Genomic DNA, 14,582 nt, shown 5'->3' with positions numbered 1-14,582 from the left:
AGAGAGCTTCCCTGGTGGCTCAGATGGTAAAGAGTCTGCCTGCAATGCAGGAGACCAGGTTCGATCCCTGAGTCTAGAAGATCCCCTGGAGAAGGGAATGACTACCCACTCCATTATTCTTGCCTGTGAAATCCCATGGACAGAGGAGCCTGGTGGGCTATGGTCCTTGGTATTGCAAAGAATTGGACACAACTGAGCGGCTAACACACACACACACACATACACACACACACACACACACACATTTCCTTAGAAGCCCTATTTCCATATAGGTAGACGGGGGTTAGGGCTCCAATATGTGAATTTTGGTGTATGGGGGAACACAGATTTTCAGTCTGTAATAGGTAGTTTCTTTATTAAAGAATAATTTGGATAGGGGTGGATTTCAGTGACCTATGATAGTGCATTGGTGAATCTACACAATTGGGGCAGTTTATATCAACTGCTGAGACAGTTATTTAAGAGATGAACTAGTTTCTTGCCTGGTGAAATGGAATATTTTTTGGTCACAGATGATTACTGGGAGAATCTAGAGTGTACAGTAGTGGGGAGGGCTTTCTCAGTAGGAAAACTGCCTGGCAGTTCTGAGGGAGAACTCCCAGCTTTCATCATTCTCACTGCTGATGCTTCCTCAGCTGGGTCAGTCTTGGCTAGAGGCTTGGATGTGGAATGGTGGTAGTGATGATTCCATAACAGTGGATGTGTGAAAAGTATTGATAAACTCTCACTGTTTTTCACACTAGTCTATAATCTTGAGCCTTTTAGGTTACAGCTGTCTGGTTTCCTTACTAACTAAAATCAATCCCCAAATGCCTCTCATTTGTAATTTCTCACTCTATTGAAAAATGGAAAATTAAAACATTATTTTTAAGAATATGTTATGTTCTTATCTCTTTTCATGTTTCATTTATTTAATAGAAATGAAACATATGCAGAAGAACCTAGACCTCTTTTCTTTCATACCAGGGTTTCTAGAGAGTTACATTTTCATTATATCACCTACTGTTTTGATCTGGCAACCACCAGGTAGTTCTTGATTATAGAAGATTTTATATGCCAAGCAGATAGTTTATTAGCCTGTGGGTAAAAAGAATGTGTAGCTGAGTCAGTCAGTGAAATTTTATCATCACTGTTGAAAAACAGCCTGAAAAATATGTTTCCTGCCAATAATATCTCTTCCTTTGTGGTGAATTTAAAATATCTGCTGAATGTTGGAAGAGAAATAACGCTTGCAGAGGCCAGAATTTCTGTAAGTGTGTCAATTCTAGGGATAATCATCATGCTAGTGTAATTTTGGAAACGTGTCCAGGGATTGTGTTTCAGATGTTTTAGATATCTTTTTAAAAAGATATCTACTCTCATTAGAGGTGAAGTCACTAAAAATTTAAACGGAGGGGTAGCCATGTGATTCTGTGTAGTGAGACAAACGTCAAAAGAAGTATATGATTATTGGACCTTATTTGACAGCAGGGGGAAGTAATTTACAGAAAACATTTGTCTAATTTCCTAGAAGAAGTCTTAGTTGCTTATAGGTTTAGTGACAGTGTTTTTACTATCTGATACCAATTGCATACACTTTTGTTCCTCTTTCCAAATAGATTCTGTCCTTAGCAGTGATAATACCTTACAATAACATCATATATTTTCCATGTTACTTCCACAGTTACTATGCTCTTTAATTTTTAGATTCAGTCTTTGAGAGAGCTTGTGTATTCACAGATTACAGATGAGAAGAACAAGATCAGATAAATTAAATCTCTTCCAGGCGTTCCTTGGCAAATAAGTGCTATGCTAAATATAAGTTACATGTTTGTTGACTCTTAATTCAAAGGCCTGTAGTCACTGAAGAAATTAAAAGTTTCCCATTGGTATGTGTTCTTGAACTAATTCAGACTGCTCTTTTCCACTGTTTAAATCAGTGATTTTTCCATAGGAACGGAAAGTTCCTGGTAGTTCCTTAGGAAATACATGGCATGGAGTTGGGATATGGGCACATCTTCTACCAGAGCTGCTCTACTATTATCTGTTCTTTATCGCTCAAAGCAACCTCTGTGTTTAGCTATGGGAATAAAGGCAGTCTTTAATCAATACTCATGAGTGATCAGATTAAACTTTGAAGACACAGGCTTTTAAAGGTGGAATCTGTTTATTAAGAGGTTAATAGATAAAGAAGTAGTAGCTTAACTGTTGGTCTCTATTCCACTACCTGTAATTTTCCATCTTCTATTATGATGGAGGTAATGGATAAATATCTCCTCTTATAATATGGCTCAACTGCTGCTGACCAACTTGAGTGGTTTGTTCAAGGGAAAACCAAATAGAAGTAGCCAAATTTGTTTCAAACTGTCATTACAAATAAGTAGACTGTACGTTGTAGCAGTGCCAGCGATCATCAGGCTCCCTCCTCTTACAGTATGTTCCCTTTACTTCTGTTGTAAGCTAGGATCTACTCCTTACTGGCTCATCTTACACAGAGCTGCTATTTTGTCATTGGAGGCTTACTCCTAATCAGCTCATTTATTTCTAATGCTGTTGTTGTTGTTGTTTTTGTTTAGTTGCTAAGCTGTGTCCAACTTTTTTGCAACCCCATGGACTGTAGCATCTCTGTCAATGGGATTTCCCAAGCAAGAATACTGGAGTGGGTTGCTATTTCCTTCTCCAGTGGATCTTCCCAACCCACGGATTGAACCCATGTCTCCTGCACTGCAGGCAGGTTCTTTACCACTGAGCCAACAGGGAGACCCACTTCTAATACTAGCACATCAGAAATGAAGATACATTTCTTTTTGACTCTTTTATCTTGCTTGATATAACAAGGGTTTCTAATGCCAAAACAAAAGGGGGATTTCCTGACAGATTTTGGGTTTTATCTACATCTTTTATTATTATTATCATCACACAATATGTTTTGCTTTCCCCTCTTGTTGTGGTTCAGTCACTCAATCATGTCTGACTGTTTGTGACCCCATGGACTGCAGCATGACAGGCTTCCCTGTCCTTTGCCCTCTCCGGAGTTTGCTCAAACTCATGTCCATTGAGTTGGTGATGCCATCCAACCATCTCATCCTCTGTCGTCCCCTTCTCCTGCCTTCTGTCTGTCCCAGCATAAGCCTTTTCTCCAATGAGTCAGCTCTTAAATAAATAAAAATAAAGCATTGTTTCTTATTTCAGGTGGCCAAAGTATTGGAGCTTCAGCTTCAGCATCAGTCCTTCCAGTGAACATTCAGGCTTGATTTCCTTTAATACTGACTGGTTTGATCTCCTTGCTGTCCAAGGGACTCTCAAGAGTCTTCTCCAGCACCACAGTTCAAAAGCACCAATTCTTTGGCTATCAGCCTTTTTTATTGTCCAGCTCTCACATCTGTACATGACTACTGGAAAAAACATAGCTTTGACTCTACGGACCTTTGTTAGCAAAGTAATGTCTCTGCTTTTTAATATGCTATCTAGGTTGGTCATAGCTTACCTTCCAAGGAGCAAGCATCTTTTAATTTCATGGCTGCAGTCACCATCTGCAGTGATTTTGGAGTCCAAGAAAAGAAAGTCTGTCACTATTTCCATTTTTTTCCCCATATATTTGCCATGGAGTGATGGGACCAGATGCTATGATCTTAGTTTTTGAATGTTGAGTTTTACACCAGCTTTTTCACTCTCCTCTTTCACCTTTATCAAAAGACTCTTTAGTTCCTCTTCACTCTCTGACATAGAGTGGTTTCATCTGCATATCTGAGATTATTGATATTTCTGCCGGAAATCTTGATTCCAGCTTGTGCTTCACCCAGCCCAATATTTCACATGATTTACTCTGTATATAAGTTAAATAAGCAGGGTGACAAAATACAGCCTTGACGTACTCCTTTCCCAATTTGGAACCAGTCTGTTGTTCCATATCCGGTTCTAACTGTTAATTTGTGACCTGCAGGGGGTTTCGCAGGGGGCAGGTAAAGTGGTCTGGTATTCCTATCTCTTGAAGAGTTTTCCATAGTTTGTTGTGATCTACACAGTCAAAGGCTTTAGTCAGTGAAGCAGAAGTAGATGTTTTTCTGGAATTCTCTAGCTTTTTCTGTGATCCATTGGATGTTGGCAATTTGATCTCTGGTTCCTCTGCCTTTTCTAAATCCAGCTTGAACATCTAAGAGTTCATAGTTCACATACTGTTGAAGCCTAGCTCAAAGGATTTTGAGCATTACTTTGCTAGCATGTGAGATTAATGCCAGTTGTGTGGTAGTTTGAACATTCTTTGGCATTGCTTTTCTTTGGGATTGGAATGAAAGCTGACCTTTTCCAGTTCTGTGGCCACTGCTGAGTTTTCCAAATTTGCTGGCATATTGAGTGCAGCACTTTCACAGCATCATCTTTTAAAATTTGAAATAGCTGAACTGGAATTCCATTACCTCCACTAGCTTTGTTCATAGTGATGCTTCCTAAGGCCCACTTGACTTCCCTTTCCAGGATGTCTGGCTCTAGGTGAGTGATCACACCATCGTGATTATCTGGGTCATGAAGATCTTTTTTGTACTGTTCTTCTGTGTATTCTTGCCACCTCTTCTTAATATCTTCTGCTTCTGTTAGGTCCATACCATTTCTGTCCTTTATTGAGCCCATCTTTGCATGAAATGTTTCCTTGGTATCACTGATTTTTTTCAAGAGATTTCTACTCTTTCCCATTCTACTGTTTTCCTCTATTTCTTTGCATTGTTCACTTAAAAAGACTCTCTTATCTCCTTGCTATTCTCTGGAACTCTGCATTCAGATGGGTATCTCTTTCCTTTTTTCCCTTGCCTTTCACTTCTCTTCTTTTCACAGCTAACTGTAAGGCCTCCGCTGCTGCTGCTAAGTCGCTTCAGTCGTGTCTGACTCTGTGCGACCCCATAGATGGCAGCCCACCAAGCTCCTTTGTCCATAGGAGTCTCTAGGCAAGAATACTGGAGTGGGTTGCCGTTTCCTTCTCCACAAACAACCATTTTGCCTATTTGCATTTCTTTTTCTTGGGGATGGTTTTGATCACCGCCTCCTGTACAATGTTACAAACCTTTATCCCCTCAGGTACTCTGTCTATTAGATCTAATCCCCTCTTGTATTACATACCAAATTGACTGTGTCAAATTACCACCTAAAATGTTATTAGTATCATGGTGTATAAAGCTGTCAGAAGGCTAAAGCATATTTAGGAATTTTACTTTTTAAAAAAATCACATCTTTTAAGAATTTTTGTAATGTGACAAAGTAATCTATAAAACAAATTGCCTTTTCACATTAACTTATATTGTAAACCTGAGTAGATGTTTCCAGGGGTAGTGTGATATAGTGAAAAGATCATGGACTTTGGTGTCCTTATAGGAAGTCCTACATCCAGGCTCAAACTGTTACATGACTTTGGGGTATTGCTTACCTTCCCTGAGCTTTCTGAGGTTGTTGAAAGGAAAAACTTGGCATAGTGTTTGGTGTAGTGCTGATTATTATTTGCCTTTTTTTCTTTCCCTAAATGGTGTTGTTCTCATTTTTTTAGAGAGTAAAGGGTTCAAGTGAGGGCCATTTCCAGGACTAGAACAGCAACACCTGCTTTGCTTGGTCAGTAACCTCTTTTGGAACTGTGCCACTGTTGCATATCTGTAGGATGTATTCTGCAATAGATTAAAGTTGAAATCTTGTCTGTCCTTACGAAAAAGAACCAATTGTTTTTTGGTGCTTTTTTGAGTTGGTAGCTCAAAGATGTAATGCATGTGACATTTTTTAATGGGACAGACTTCAATAAATTAAGGTAGGAATAGTGGAATCCTATTATCCTAGTTTTAGGGCTTCCCAGGTTGTGTAATGGTAAAGAATCTGCCTGTCAATGCAGGAGATGCAAGAGATATGGGTTCAGTCCCTGCATCAGAAAGATCCTCTGGAGACGGAAATGGCAGCTGGCTCCAGTATTCTTGCCTGGAATCCCATGGACAGTGGAACCTGGTAGGCTATAATAGGCAACAAAGAGTGGGACACAACTGACCACCTGAGCACACACGTGTAATCTTAGTTCTACCCATGTCCCAGAGTTGGAAGGTGGGAGGATAAAGCTGAAAGGAAGTTCCTCTGGTAGAAAGGGGACGTTTTCCACATCCAGTACTAGAAATTGCTGCTGCTGCTGCTGCTGCTGCTGCTGCTAAGTCGCTTCAGTCGTGTCCGACTCTGTGCGACCCCATAGATGGCAGCCCACCAGGCTCCGCCGTCCCTGGGATTCTCCAGGCAAGAATACTGGAGTGGGTTGCCATTTCCTTCTCCAGTGCATGAAAGGGAAAAGTGAAAGTGAAGTCGCTCAGTCATATCCGACTCTTAGCGACTCCATGGACTGTAGCCTGTCAGGCTCCTCCATCCATGGGATTTTCCAGGCAAGAGTACTGGAGTGGGGTGCCATTGCCTTCTCCAACTAGAAATTTAACAGCCAATATTTCCGTAAAGAAACCCCACGTGTTTCCATTTTATGTAAACAGAAGTCTTCCAATGGTGGCTTGAGACTTTATAAATTTGGACTTTTTCATCTCCCTTCAGAGACTCCTGGCTTGCTCTGAACCTTCAGGATGACCTTTTCAGATGTAAGTCAGGTCATATTTCTCTTCTAGTCAAAATCCTTCAATGCCTTCTCATCACAATTAGAATTAAACCCAAATCTTTATCATAAGCTGTAAGAACCTGTATGATCTGACCCATAAGATTCTCCCAGACTTCCCCACCTAAAGGAGCTACAGCCCAACTCTCCGGTTACTCTTTTGTATGTTATTCTGTTAGATTGTCTTCATTTTTCACTGTAGATTGTCTTTATTTTTCACCGTTAAAATTATCTTCATATATTTGTTGACATGGGCTTCTCTGGTGACTCAGACAGTAAAGAATCTGCCTGCAATGCATGAGACCTGGGTTCAGTCCCTGGGTTGGGAAGATCCCCTGGAGGAGAGCATGGCAACCCACTCCAGTATTCTTGCCTGGAGAATTCCATGGACAGAGGAGCTTGGTGGGCTACAGTCCATAGGGTCACAAAGAGTCTGACTTGAGTCTTGAGTGACTAAGCATACACATTTGTTGACATTTATTGTCCATGTCCTCTCTCTAGAATGTAAGGTCCAGAATAGCGCCTATCATTCAATAAATATTGAATGTAAATGAATGATGAATGAGTGAATGAGGCCCTATGTTACCTTAGCTCACATATGTAGAAACCTGAAACTTTAGGAAGCACATATATAGCACAGAGGTTTTAGACTGGGTGCATGTTATCTCTGATCCCAGTGCTCTGTCCTCTCATGGTCTTTTATTTTTTATAACTGTTGAGTGTATGTAATATTTTCAGCTCCTATAGGATTTTATTTTGATTACATTTAAATGGAAATAGTGCTTTAAATCTTTCCATTTATTTAAACTGTGGGTTATTGCAGTAATTTTTTTTTTGTGAGTCAGGTGATCATGTCTTTATAAACACTTTTCATAAAAATACAGATGACTTACAATAATGAGGCTGCAGTTTAATAAAACAGCTGTCAAGACAGCAGGAAAACAGTTTCTTGCTGTTTTTATAGCTATCATATATATTGATATATAAGCTCAAATGTCCAGATTTTGATGTTTATTTTAATAAAAGTTTTATTTCTACTTAGTCATTATTTTCCTTTGCTTAAATATGTCAAGTCTTAGAAGAAACTATTCTTATAACATAAATATTCAATCCTCATTAACACTAATAAGAATGGCTCTTGAAATTTCAAGGAAAAGTTCATGGAATGTAACTATTATGCTACTATTATATGAACAAACTACAGATAATATAGCATAACTATACTGAGATCAACTCTTGTCATATCCATGTAAATAAATGAGCATATTTAGAGATTTGACTTTTTTCTAAGTATTAAAGAAGAGATGTGGAATTTTGAATCAGCAGAAACCAGTAGTTAGCCATTGTAGAAGCCAGTAAATATATATTAAGTAAATTAAAAAATATTTGTATGTTTTCAACTCAATATTCCTTCTGAAGGTTTGGGAGATGCTTGTAACTACCCTAATAAGCCATTCATTAAATATTCATTAAACGTTTATTGAGCATATATTATTTAAGGCCATAGAATCAAAGCAAACACTTTTCTGAGTCCTACCCCGTGGAACTCCCTTTCTTTTCTTCTTGCCTTTCTCCTTGTCTCCCTTTAGCAGACATTAGATACTGTGTTTAACAAACTGTGAATGTCTTATCAGCACTGTCCCCAGCCTGCTTCCATGCAGAGCTCCAGTATTATGCAGGGAAAGGAAATTCTGATCCTGGGGATATTGAATCAATGCTGACATTCTGCTTCTACTAGAGATGCAAGGGTAAATAAGACACAAACCCTGCCCGCACAGAATTCAGTTTAGAAGGAGAAACAAATATGTAAACAAAGATATTACAAGTCCGTTTGATAAATGTGGTAATGGAAGTGTGTGTGTGGGGGGTGTATTATACTGCTTAAGAGCCCAGGCATTGGAGTATGGATTTAAATTCCAAATTCCAGTGCAGTCTGCCTGGATTTAAATTCCAGTGCATCACTAACCATTTGATGTCGGGCAATTTTTCTTTTTCCCAGCACCCACCTCCATGGGCAAGTTACTTAATTTCAGTTTTTTCATTTATAAGATCAGACTAATAATAATAACCTCCCATTGAGTTGTTAATGATTAAATGAGCTAATTGCATTGAAAATGCTTATTAGCTCAGTGACTAGATCGTAATAAATGCTCAATAAATGTTAGTTATTATTTATGTTTAACATTCAGTGATTTCCTTTTTTTCCCCCTTGGGAGTGTTAAGGAAACAATCAGAGGTAAAGAGCCACATGTCTTGTGTCTACCTTTTTTTCCCCCTTGGGAGTGTTAAGGAAACAATCAGAGGTAAAGAGCCACATGTCTTGTGTCTAAAAGATGAAATAAATAGAGAGGGAGAGAATTTTAAGCAGAGTGAACAGTGTGATAAGGAACGGATGTATAAGGAACTGTAAGTCGTTCAGGTATAGAAAATGGTTGTTTGCTTATCCTGGAACAGCTGCTAGTGAGAGAACCAGAGATCATATAATAAAGAACATTCTATGCCAAGCTAAGGAATTTGGGCTTTTTTCCCTAGGTCCTATGGAGAATTGCTAAAGGGTTTTAAAAGTCAGGGACTATATCAGATTTACATTTTAGCAAAGTCACTCTGATTGCAATGTGTGAAATGGGATGCAAGGAGGTAATTTCAGGCAAGAAGCCCACACGAGAGTACTATGATGAAGTGTAATACAGATGAAAGAAACTGAGAGGCTAAACCGGGGCAATAAAAGGGGGAAATACATAGCAAATGGGCTTCCCTGGTGGCTCAATGGTAAAGAATCTGCCTGCCAATGCAGGAGACAAGGGTTTGATCCCTAGGTTGGAAGATCCCCTGGAGAAGGAAATAGCAACCTACTCCAGTATTCTTAGGTGGCTCATTGATTAAGAATCTGCCTGCAATGCCGGAGCCGCAGGAGACATGGGTTCCACCCCTGGGTCAGGAAGATCCCCTAGAGGATGGCATGGCAATACACTCCAGTATTCTTGCCAGGAAATCCCTTGGACAGAGGAGCCTGGCAGGCTACAGTCCATAGGGTCGCAATGAGTCGGACATGACTGAAGTGACTTAGCACACACCAGTATTCTTGCCTGGGAAATCCAATGGACAGAGTACAGACCATGAATCGCAAGAGTCAGACACAACTTAGCGACAAAACAACAACAGCAACAGACAGCAGAGGCTGAATTCAAAAACAATTGAAGGTATAAAATGACAGGATATAATGAGAGAGAGGATTAAGATGAACCTCCAGCTCTGACTTAGGCATCTAGATTATTCTTCAGTCTTCTTTTTGTTATTCCTGTTTTGTTCATAGCACTGTTACAGGATTCCTTGCATCTTGTCCCACCTTCTATTCCTCTGTACCAAGAAGAGTGAATTATCTAGTAACCACCGGGCATTGGTCAGGATGGACTCTGACCTGAGAGTTAATTTGATAATGAGAGGTAATTTGATTTCTTTTCTCCTTTCTTCTCTGCTGAATCTGTGGAAAGAGGTGATGGGAAGAAGGGTATCTGCTATCCATCTTTGCTATCTGTTGAAGTTCTGAGGGGGCCCCAATAAATAGTATAATTTCTTCCTGCTCATAATAAGACAAAAGAATCAGCAGGTGAAGTTAGAAAACATTTCCTTAATTTTTGATAAGGCAGTAAAATGTGCTTTTATGCAAAAGCCAAAGTTGATTTGCTTGCTATGTCTACTCTAAGACAGCCCACTTGAGAGAAAGTCTGAATCTGGATAACAGTGCGCTTCTGCCCCACCACCTCTTACTGCTGGTTCAGCAGCGAAAAAAGGAGAAAAGAAATCAGTTTACCTCTCATCTAGAAAGCTGAGCGCCAAAAATTGATGCTTTTGAACAATGGTGTTGGAGAAGACTCTTGAGAGTCCCTTGGACTGCAAGGAGATCAAACCAGTCGATCCTAAAAGAAATCAATCCTGAATATTCATTGGAAGGACTTATGCTGAAGCTCGGATACTTTGGCCACCTGATTAGATGAGCTGACTCATTAGAAAAGATCCTGATGCTGGGAAAGACTGAAGGCAGGAGGAGAAGGGGATGATGGAAGAGGAGATGGTTGGATGGCATCATTGACTCAATGGACATGAGTTTGAGCAAGCTCTGGGAAATAGTGAAAGACAGGGAAGCCTGGCATGCTGCAGGTCAAGAGTTGCAAAGAGTTGGACACTACTGAGCAACTGAAGAACAACAACAAGTTCCTCTTGATCAACAACCAGTGGTTGTTGTCCACCAGCCAGATAATTAACCTTCCTTGATACAGAGGAATAGGGGAGCAGGGGAGGGCCAAGATGCAAGAAGTCCTGTAACAGTGCTATAAACAAAATAAAAGAGGAATAGAAGACGAATCTGGGGTGCTGTGAGAAGTCATGAATTGAGAGTCTGAGATCTAGTAGTCAATGGAACGTAAAGATTATCACTTCAGACTACTTCTTTAAGTCATGTCTTTTAAATCTGTAAAATGAGGATATTGGCAGAGCTAGAGCCACCAGATAGGTATTACAAATTAAGAAATATGTATGGCATAGCAAGAATCTTTCTAGTGAATAGAGTAGTTGTCCATCCCAGGCTTTGGGCAAAATGAGAGGCCATTTGTCAAAGATGCTGAGGAGGATTTCTTAATGAGCCAGAGGTTGAACTATGACCTCTAAAGTCCTTTCTAATTTTGTCTATCATGGAAGATGCCCAACAAAGAATTAATTATTTTATCATATACTAATATGATTTTACAAGATATAAAAACCCATAGCTGCAGTTATAACTTCATTTTTAAATTAATGGCATACCTCATGGATGTTATTTGAAAATTGTATTCTTCAGACAAAAATGAGATTAGAACTTTATCTTGACTGAAAATTTATGGGAAAATAGAATGTATCCTTGGTATCAGTTAAACCTTAATTATTTCTGGATTTGAGTTTAGTTTTCTTTTATTTTTCAGTATAAGCCATGTAGAAATGAATGTCATGATGTACTTTATATATGGAGGAACTTTGGACTTTCCAGTCAAAGCTAATGTTGGGTAGGTATTATTGTTTAATGATTTTAAATATAAAAATATTGATATTTTGTGGCTTCTGCTTTATTGAGCTATGTTTAAAAGTGTCAGTGAAGTAGAAGTTTCACTTTTATTATTTATTTTGCTGTATGTTATACATATTTTGGCACTATCTAAAAACAGTAAGTCACCTTATTTAGAAGAAAAGATGATCTAGCAATTCACAGTAGTAAGATTAAGAAAAGTCTTTATTAGACTTAAATAGAAGGAAATCGCCACTCACTCCAGTTATTCTTGCCTGGAGAATCCCATGGACAGAGGAGCCTGATGGGCTACGGTCCATGGGGTCCCAAAGAGTCGAACATGAGTAAGTGACTAATTGCTGCTATGTTTGGAAAACTTAATATTTGTTTTGGAAAATAAATGACAGATTTTTGTAAAGTTAATTCAACTTAAGTCAAATTTGGAATTTGATAATTTTTTTTGCTACTTTATTTTTAAATTTTAGGATGTCAAAAGAAAAAAACCCTAAAAGTAATTTGAGAATATAGGCATCCTAAAGATCAACAATGGTATGGTTCTTTAGTACTCTATGGTGACATGCCATCTAAGCTGCTGAAATCCTACTGGAGAGTGAAATCTATCTTGCTCTTCTAATTTTCAGTATGTTTTCTCCTTTTATTGCTATTCTAACATCACACAAATGAAGGCTGCTCTTTTAATTTTAAATATTTATTAGTTCCTTTAGTTATAAATTGAATGACTATGATTTGAGGGAGAAAGTATCATGAATCACAGGGATTAAGTACTGAAGTTTTGCCCCTGGAAACCTGTATGAAATTTTATCATGGAATTGAGACTGGTAGGTTTCCTAAGTACCTAGCGTATGTGTGGGTACTTAGAAATACTTGCCAATTGAAAGAAGCAACAGAAACCCTCTGAGTCATTGGATGCCACCTCTAATCTCATGGTACTCTGTAGGCATTTTCAATATGATAAACATCAATTAGTTGCCCTCCCCCTAAATTTTTACTTATTGTGAAGAGTTGTAACTTTTATATCCTTTGAAGCAGTTTCCTGGGCCTTCTTGTATATTTCACTGAGAATATGAGGGGAAGTTGTACAACATCTCCAAATTTACTTTGTGTTATTCTCCACAAATCAAATCAAGTTACAGTGCTTTCAACTTTCAACCTCTGTGCTTTTTATAGTCTGTAAACAGTACAATGTAGTGCAGAAAGTTAGAATTAAAATAATTAAGATTATTATTTTCTCTAAACTATTTATCATTAAGAAATTATTGTGTATTATGCCTTGGTATTTAAATCGAAGAATTAACAGTGCGTCTATTTTTATTTTAGTCAGATACTCAATATGGCTGATATGTATGGACTAGAAGGATTAAAAGAAGTAGCAATCTATATTTTAAGAAGAGATTACTGTAATTTCTTTCAGAAGGTAATTATTGAGTCTCAGAAATCTTTTACCTAGTACCTAAAGTAATCTATTATTACCTCCTAGATTCTTAACTCTGTTAGTATTGTCGTTTTAACTAATGGTAACTCTACTGAGAAATAACTCTTAGGATGTGCCTGTAGAAAACAGAAATCAATTCAGATCATTTTAGATAAGATAAAACTGAGGTGGGGGTTTACTGAAAGGATATGGCAATATCCTATATAATTCAAAAGTGGAGTACACAGTTGGGACTCTCAGTTAGGGTTTGGAACTGAGAGAAAGGAAGCTGGAAACTAGGGTTACTTTTTCCATTTATCAAAGGACACCACAGTGCTTCATCAGTTTTTTCCTCTGAAAGAAAACTCCTCCTTCCTACCACTTCTCTTTATAGCATGTACTTGGAGTGAGATATAGTTCTCTTCTACTTCTCCAGGTGCTATGTGAATACTGACTTTTTAATTTTATTTTATGCAAACTTAAATTTGTTGTCTAAAGAAAGGTATTGTACTACTTATTTCAAAGCCATTTGTACATTGTTTTAATTTTCTCTGTTATTTTTTATTTTCTTATTTATGCTTTTCTTTGTAAACAATGGTCATGTATTATGTTTATAATCATCAAAAAACAGTATTAAAAGGATTGTTTACATAAATAGTCCCCTCTTATTGGATACTTGAACCAACAATATACATTATAATGAGGTAATTTTAATAATTTTAAGCATATTTAAATTTAGATTTTTATGTTGTGTAGGACTTTTCCTATCTCTTTATAAGTTGTATCTGAGATATCACGCCATGGGTTAAAACAGAGGCGTTAACTGGGTTTACCACCACTACTAACCCTTCCTGTTTTACTGAGAAACAGTTAAACTCCTCAGGTACCTTTATCAAGCCTTTAATCAGTTACGTTCATTCCAGCTTTTATAAGGAAGGGAACTAGAAGGAGCATAGTCTGTGGTATCCTCAGCACTGTAGAAAGTAAAGAATCCTAGTAAAAAGACTTTTCCTTCTCTTTCATCTTCTTTCCTCATCTTCCCTGCCAAGTGAAAATTAGCAGGGAGGTCCAAGACTATCCCAAATAAACATTAAAGATAGGGATATTTGCAATGAGGATATAGTATCCTCTCAGCCCTGAGATGGACATCTACCATGGACATCTGTATAACCACACCACTCTGGAACTTCTATCAAAGAAGAAAATACTAAGAGATTTCTTGGAAGAGCCTGGAGTATGTCTCAGGAACCAGTGAGAATATACTTGAATATGGAGATTTCTAAAAGGAGGAGGAGGGTTGCTGGAGAAGTCAGTACTAGCCTGGTGACTAGAGACAGTAGTTATTGTCATAGATAGAAAAAAAATAAAAGTCCATTCCATACCCCAAGTATACATGGTATGCAAGGAAAGAAAAGGATTGTAGTGGTTCAGTGAAGATTAGAAGAGGCTGATACAGGATCAAATAACACTGTGTCCCATGTAGGGAGGCATTGAGCATCATGAATCCTAGAAGAACCTTTGTCCAC

General features: G+C 38.2%; 1 protein-coding gene across 3 annotated transcripts in view; it reads left to right on the top strand.

Moving 5' to 3' along the window:
• The window catches only part of BTBD8 (BTB domain containing 8), a 98,560-nt gene that overhangs the window by 41,389 nt on the left and 42,589 nt on the right, over window positions 1-14,582 (top strand). For all 3 annotated transcript variants that reach the window (XM_081486394.1, XM_081486395.1, XM_081486392.1), the window contains exons 6-7: window positions 11,545-11,625; window positions 12,963-13,059. In XM_081486394.1, coding sequence (XP_081342520.1) covers window positions 11,545-11,625; window positions 12,963-13,059 — 178 coding nt within the window. The remainder of the gene's footprint in view (window positions 1-11,544; window positions 11,626-12,962; window positions 13,060-14,582) is intronic.

This window comes from Giraffa tippelskirchi, chromosome 5 (assembly GCF_054371585.1).
Source record: "Giraffa tippelskirchi isolate mGirTip1 chromosome 5, T2T-mGirTip1v1.2.pri, whole genome shotgun sequence".
NCBI lineage: Eukaryota > Metazoa > Chordata > Mammalia > Artiodactyla > Giraffidae > Giraffa > Giraffa tippelskirchi.
This window is presented reverse-complemented; position numbering and strand designations above follow the sequence as displayed.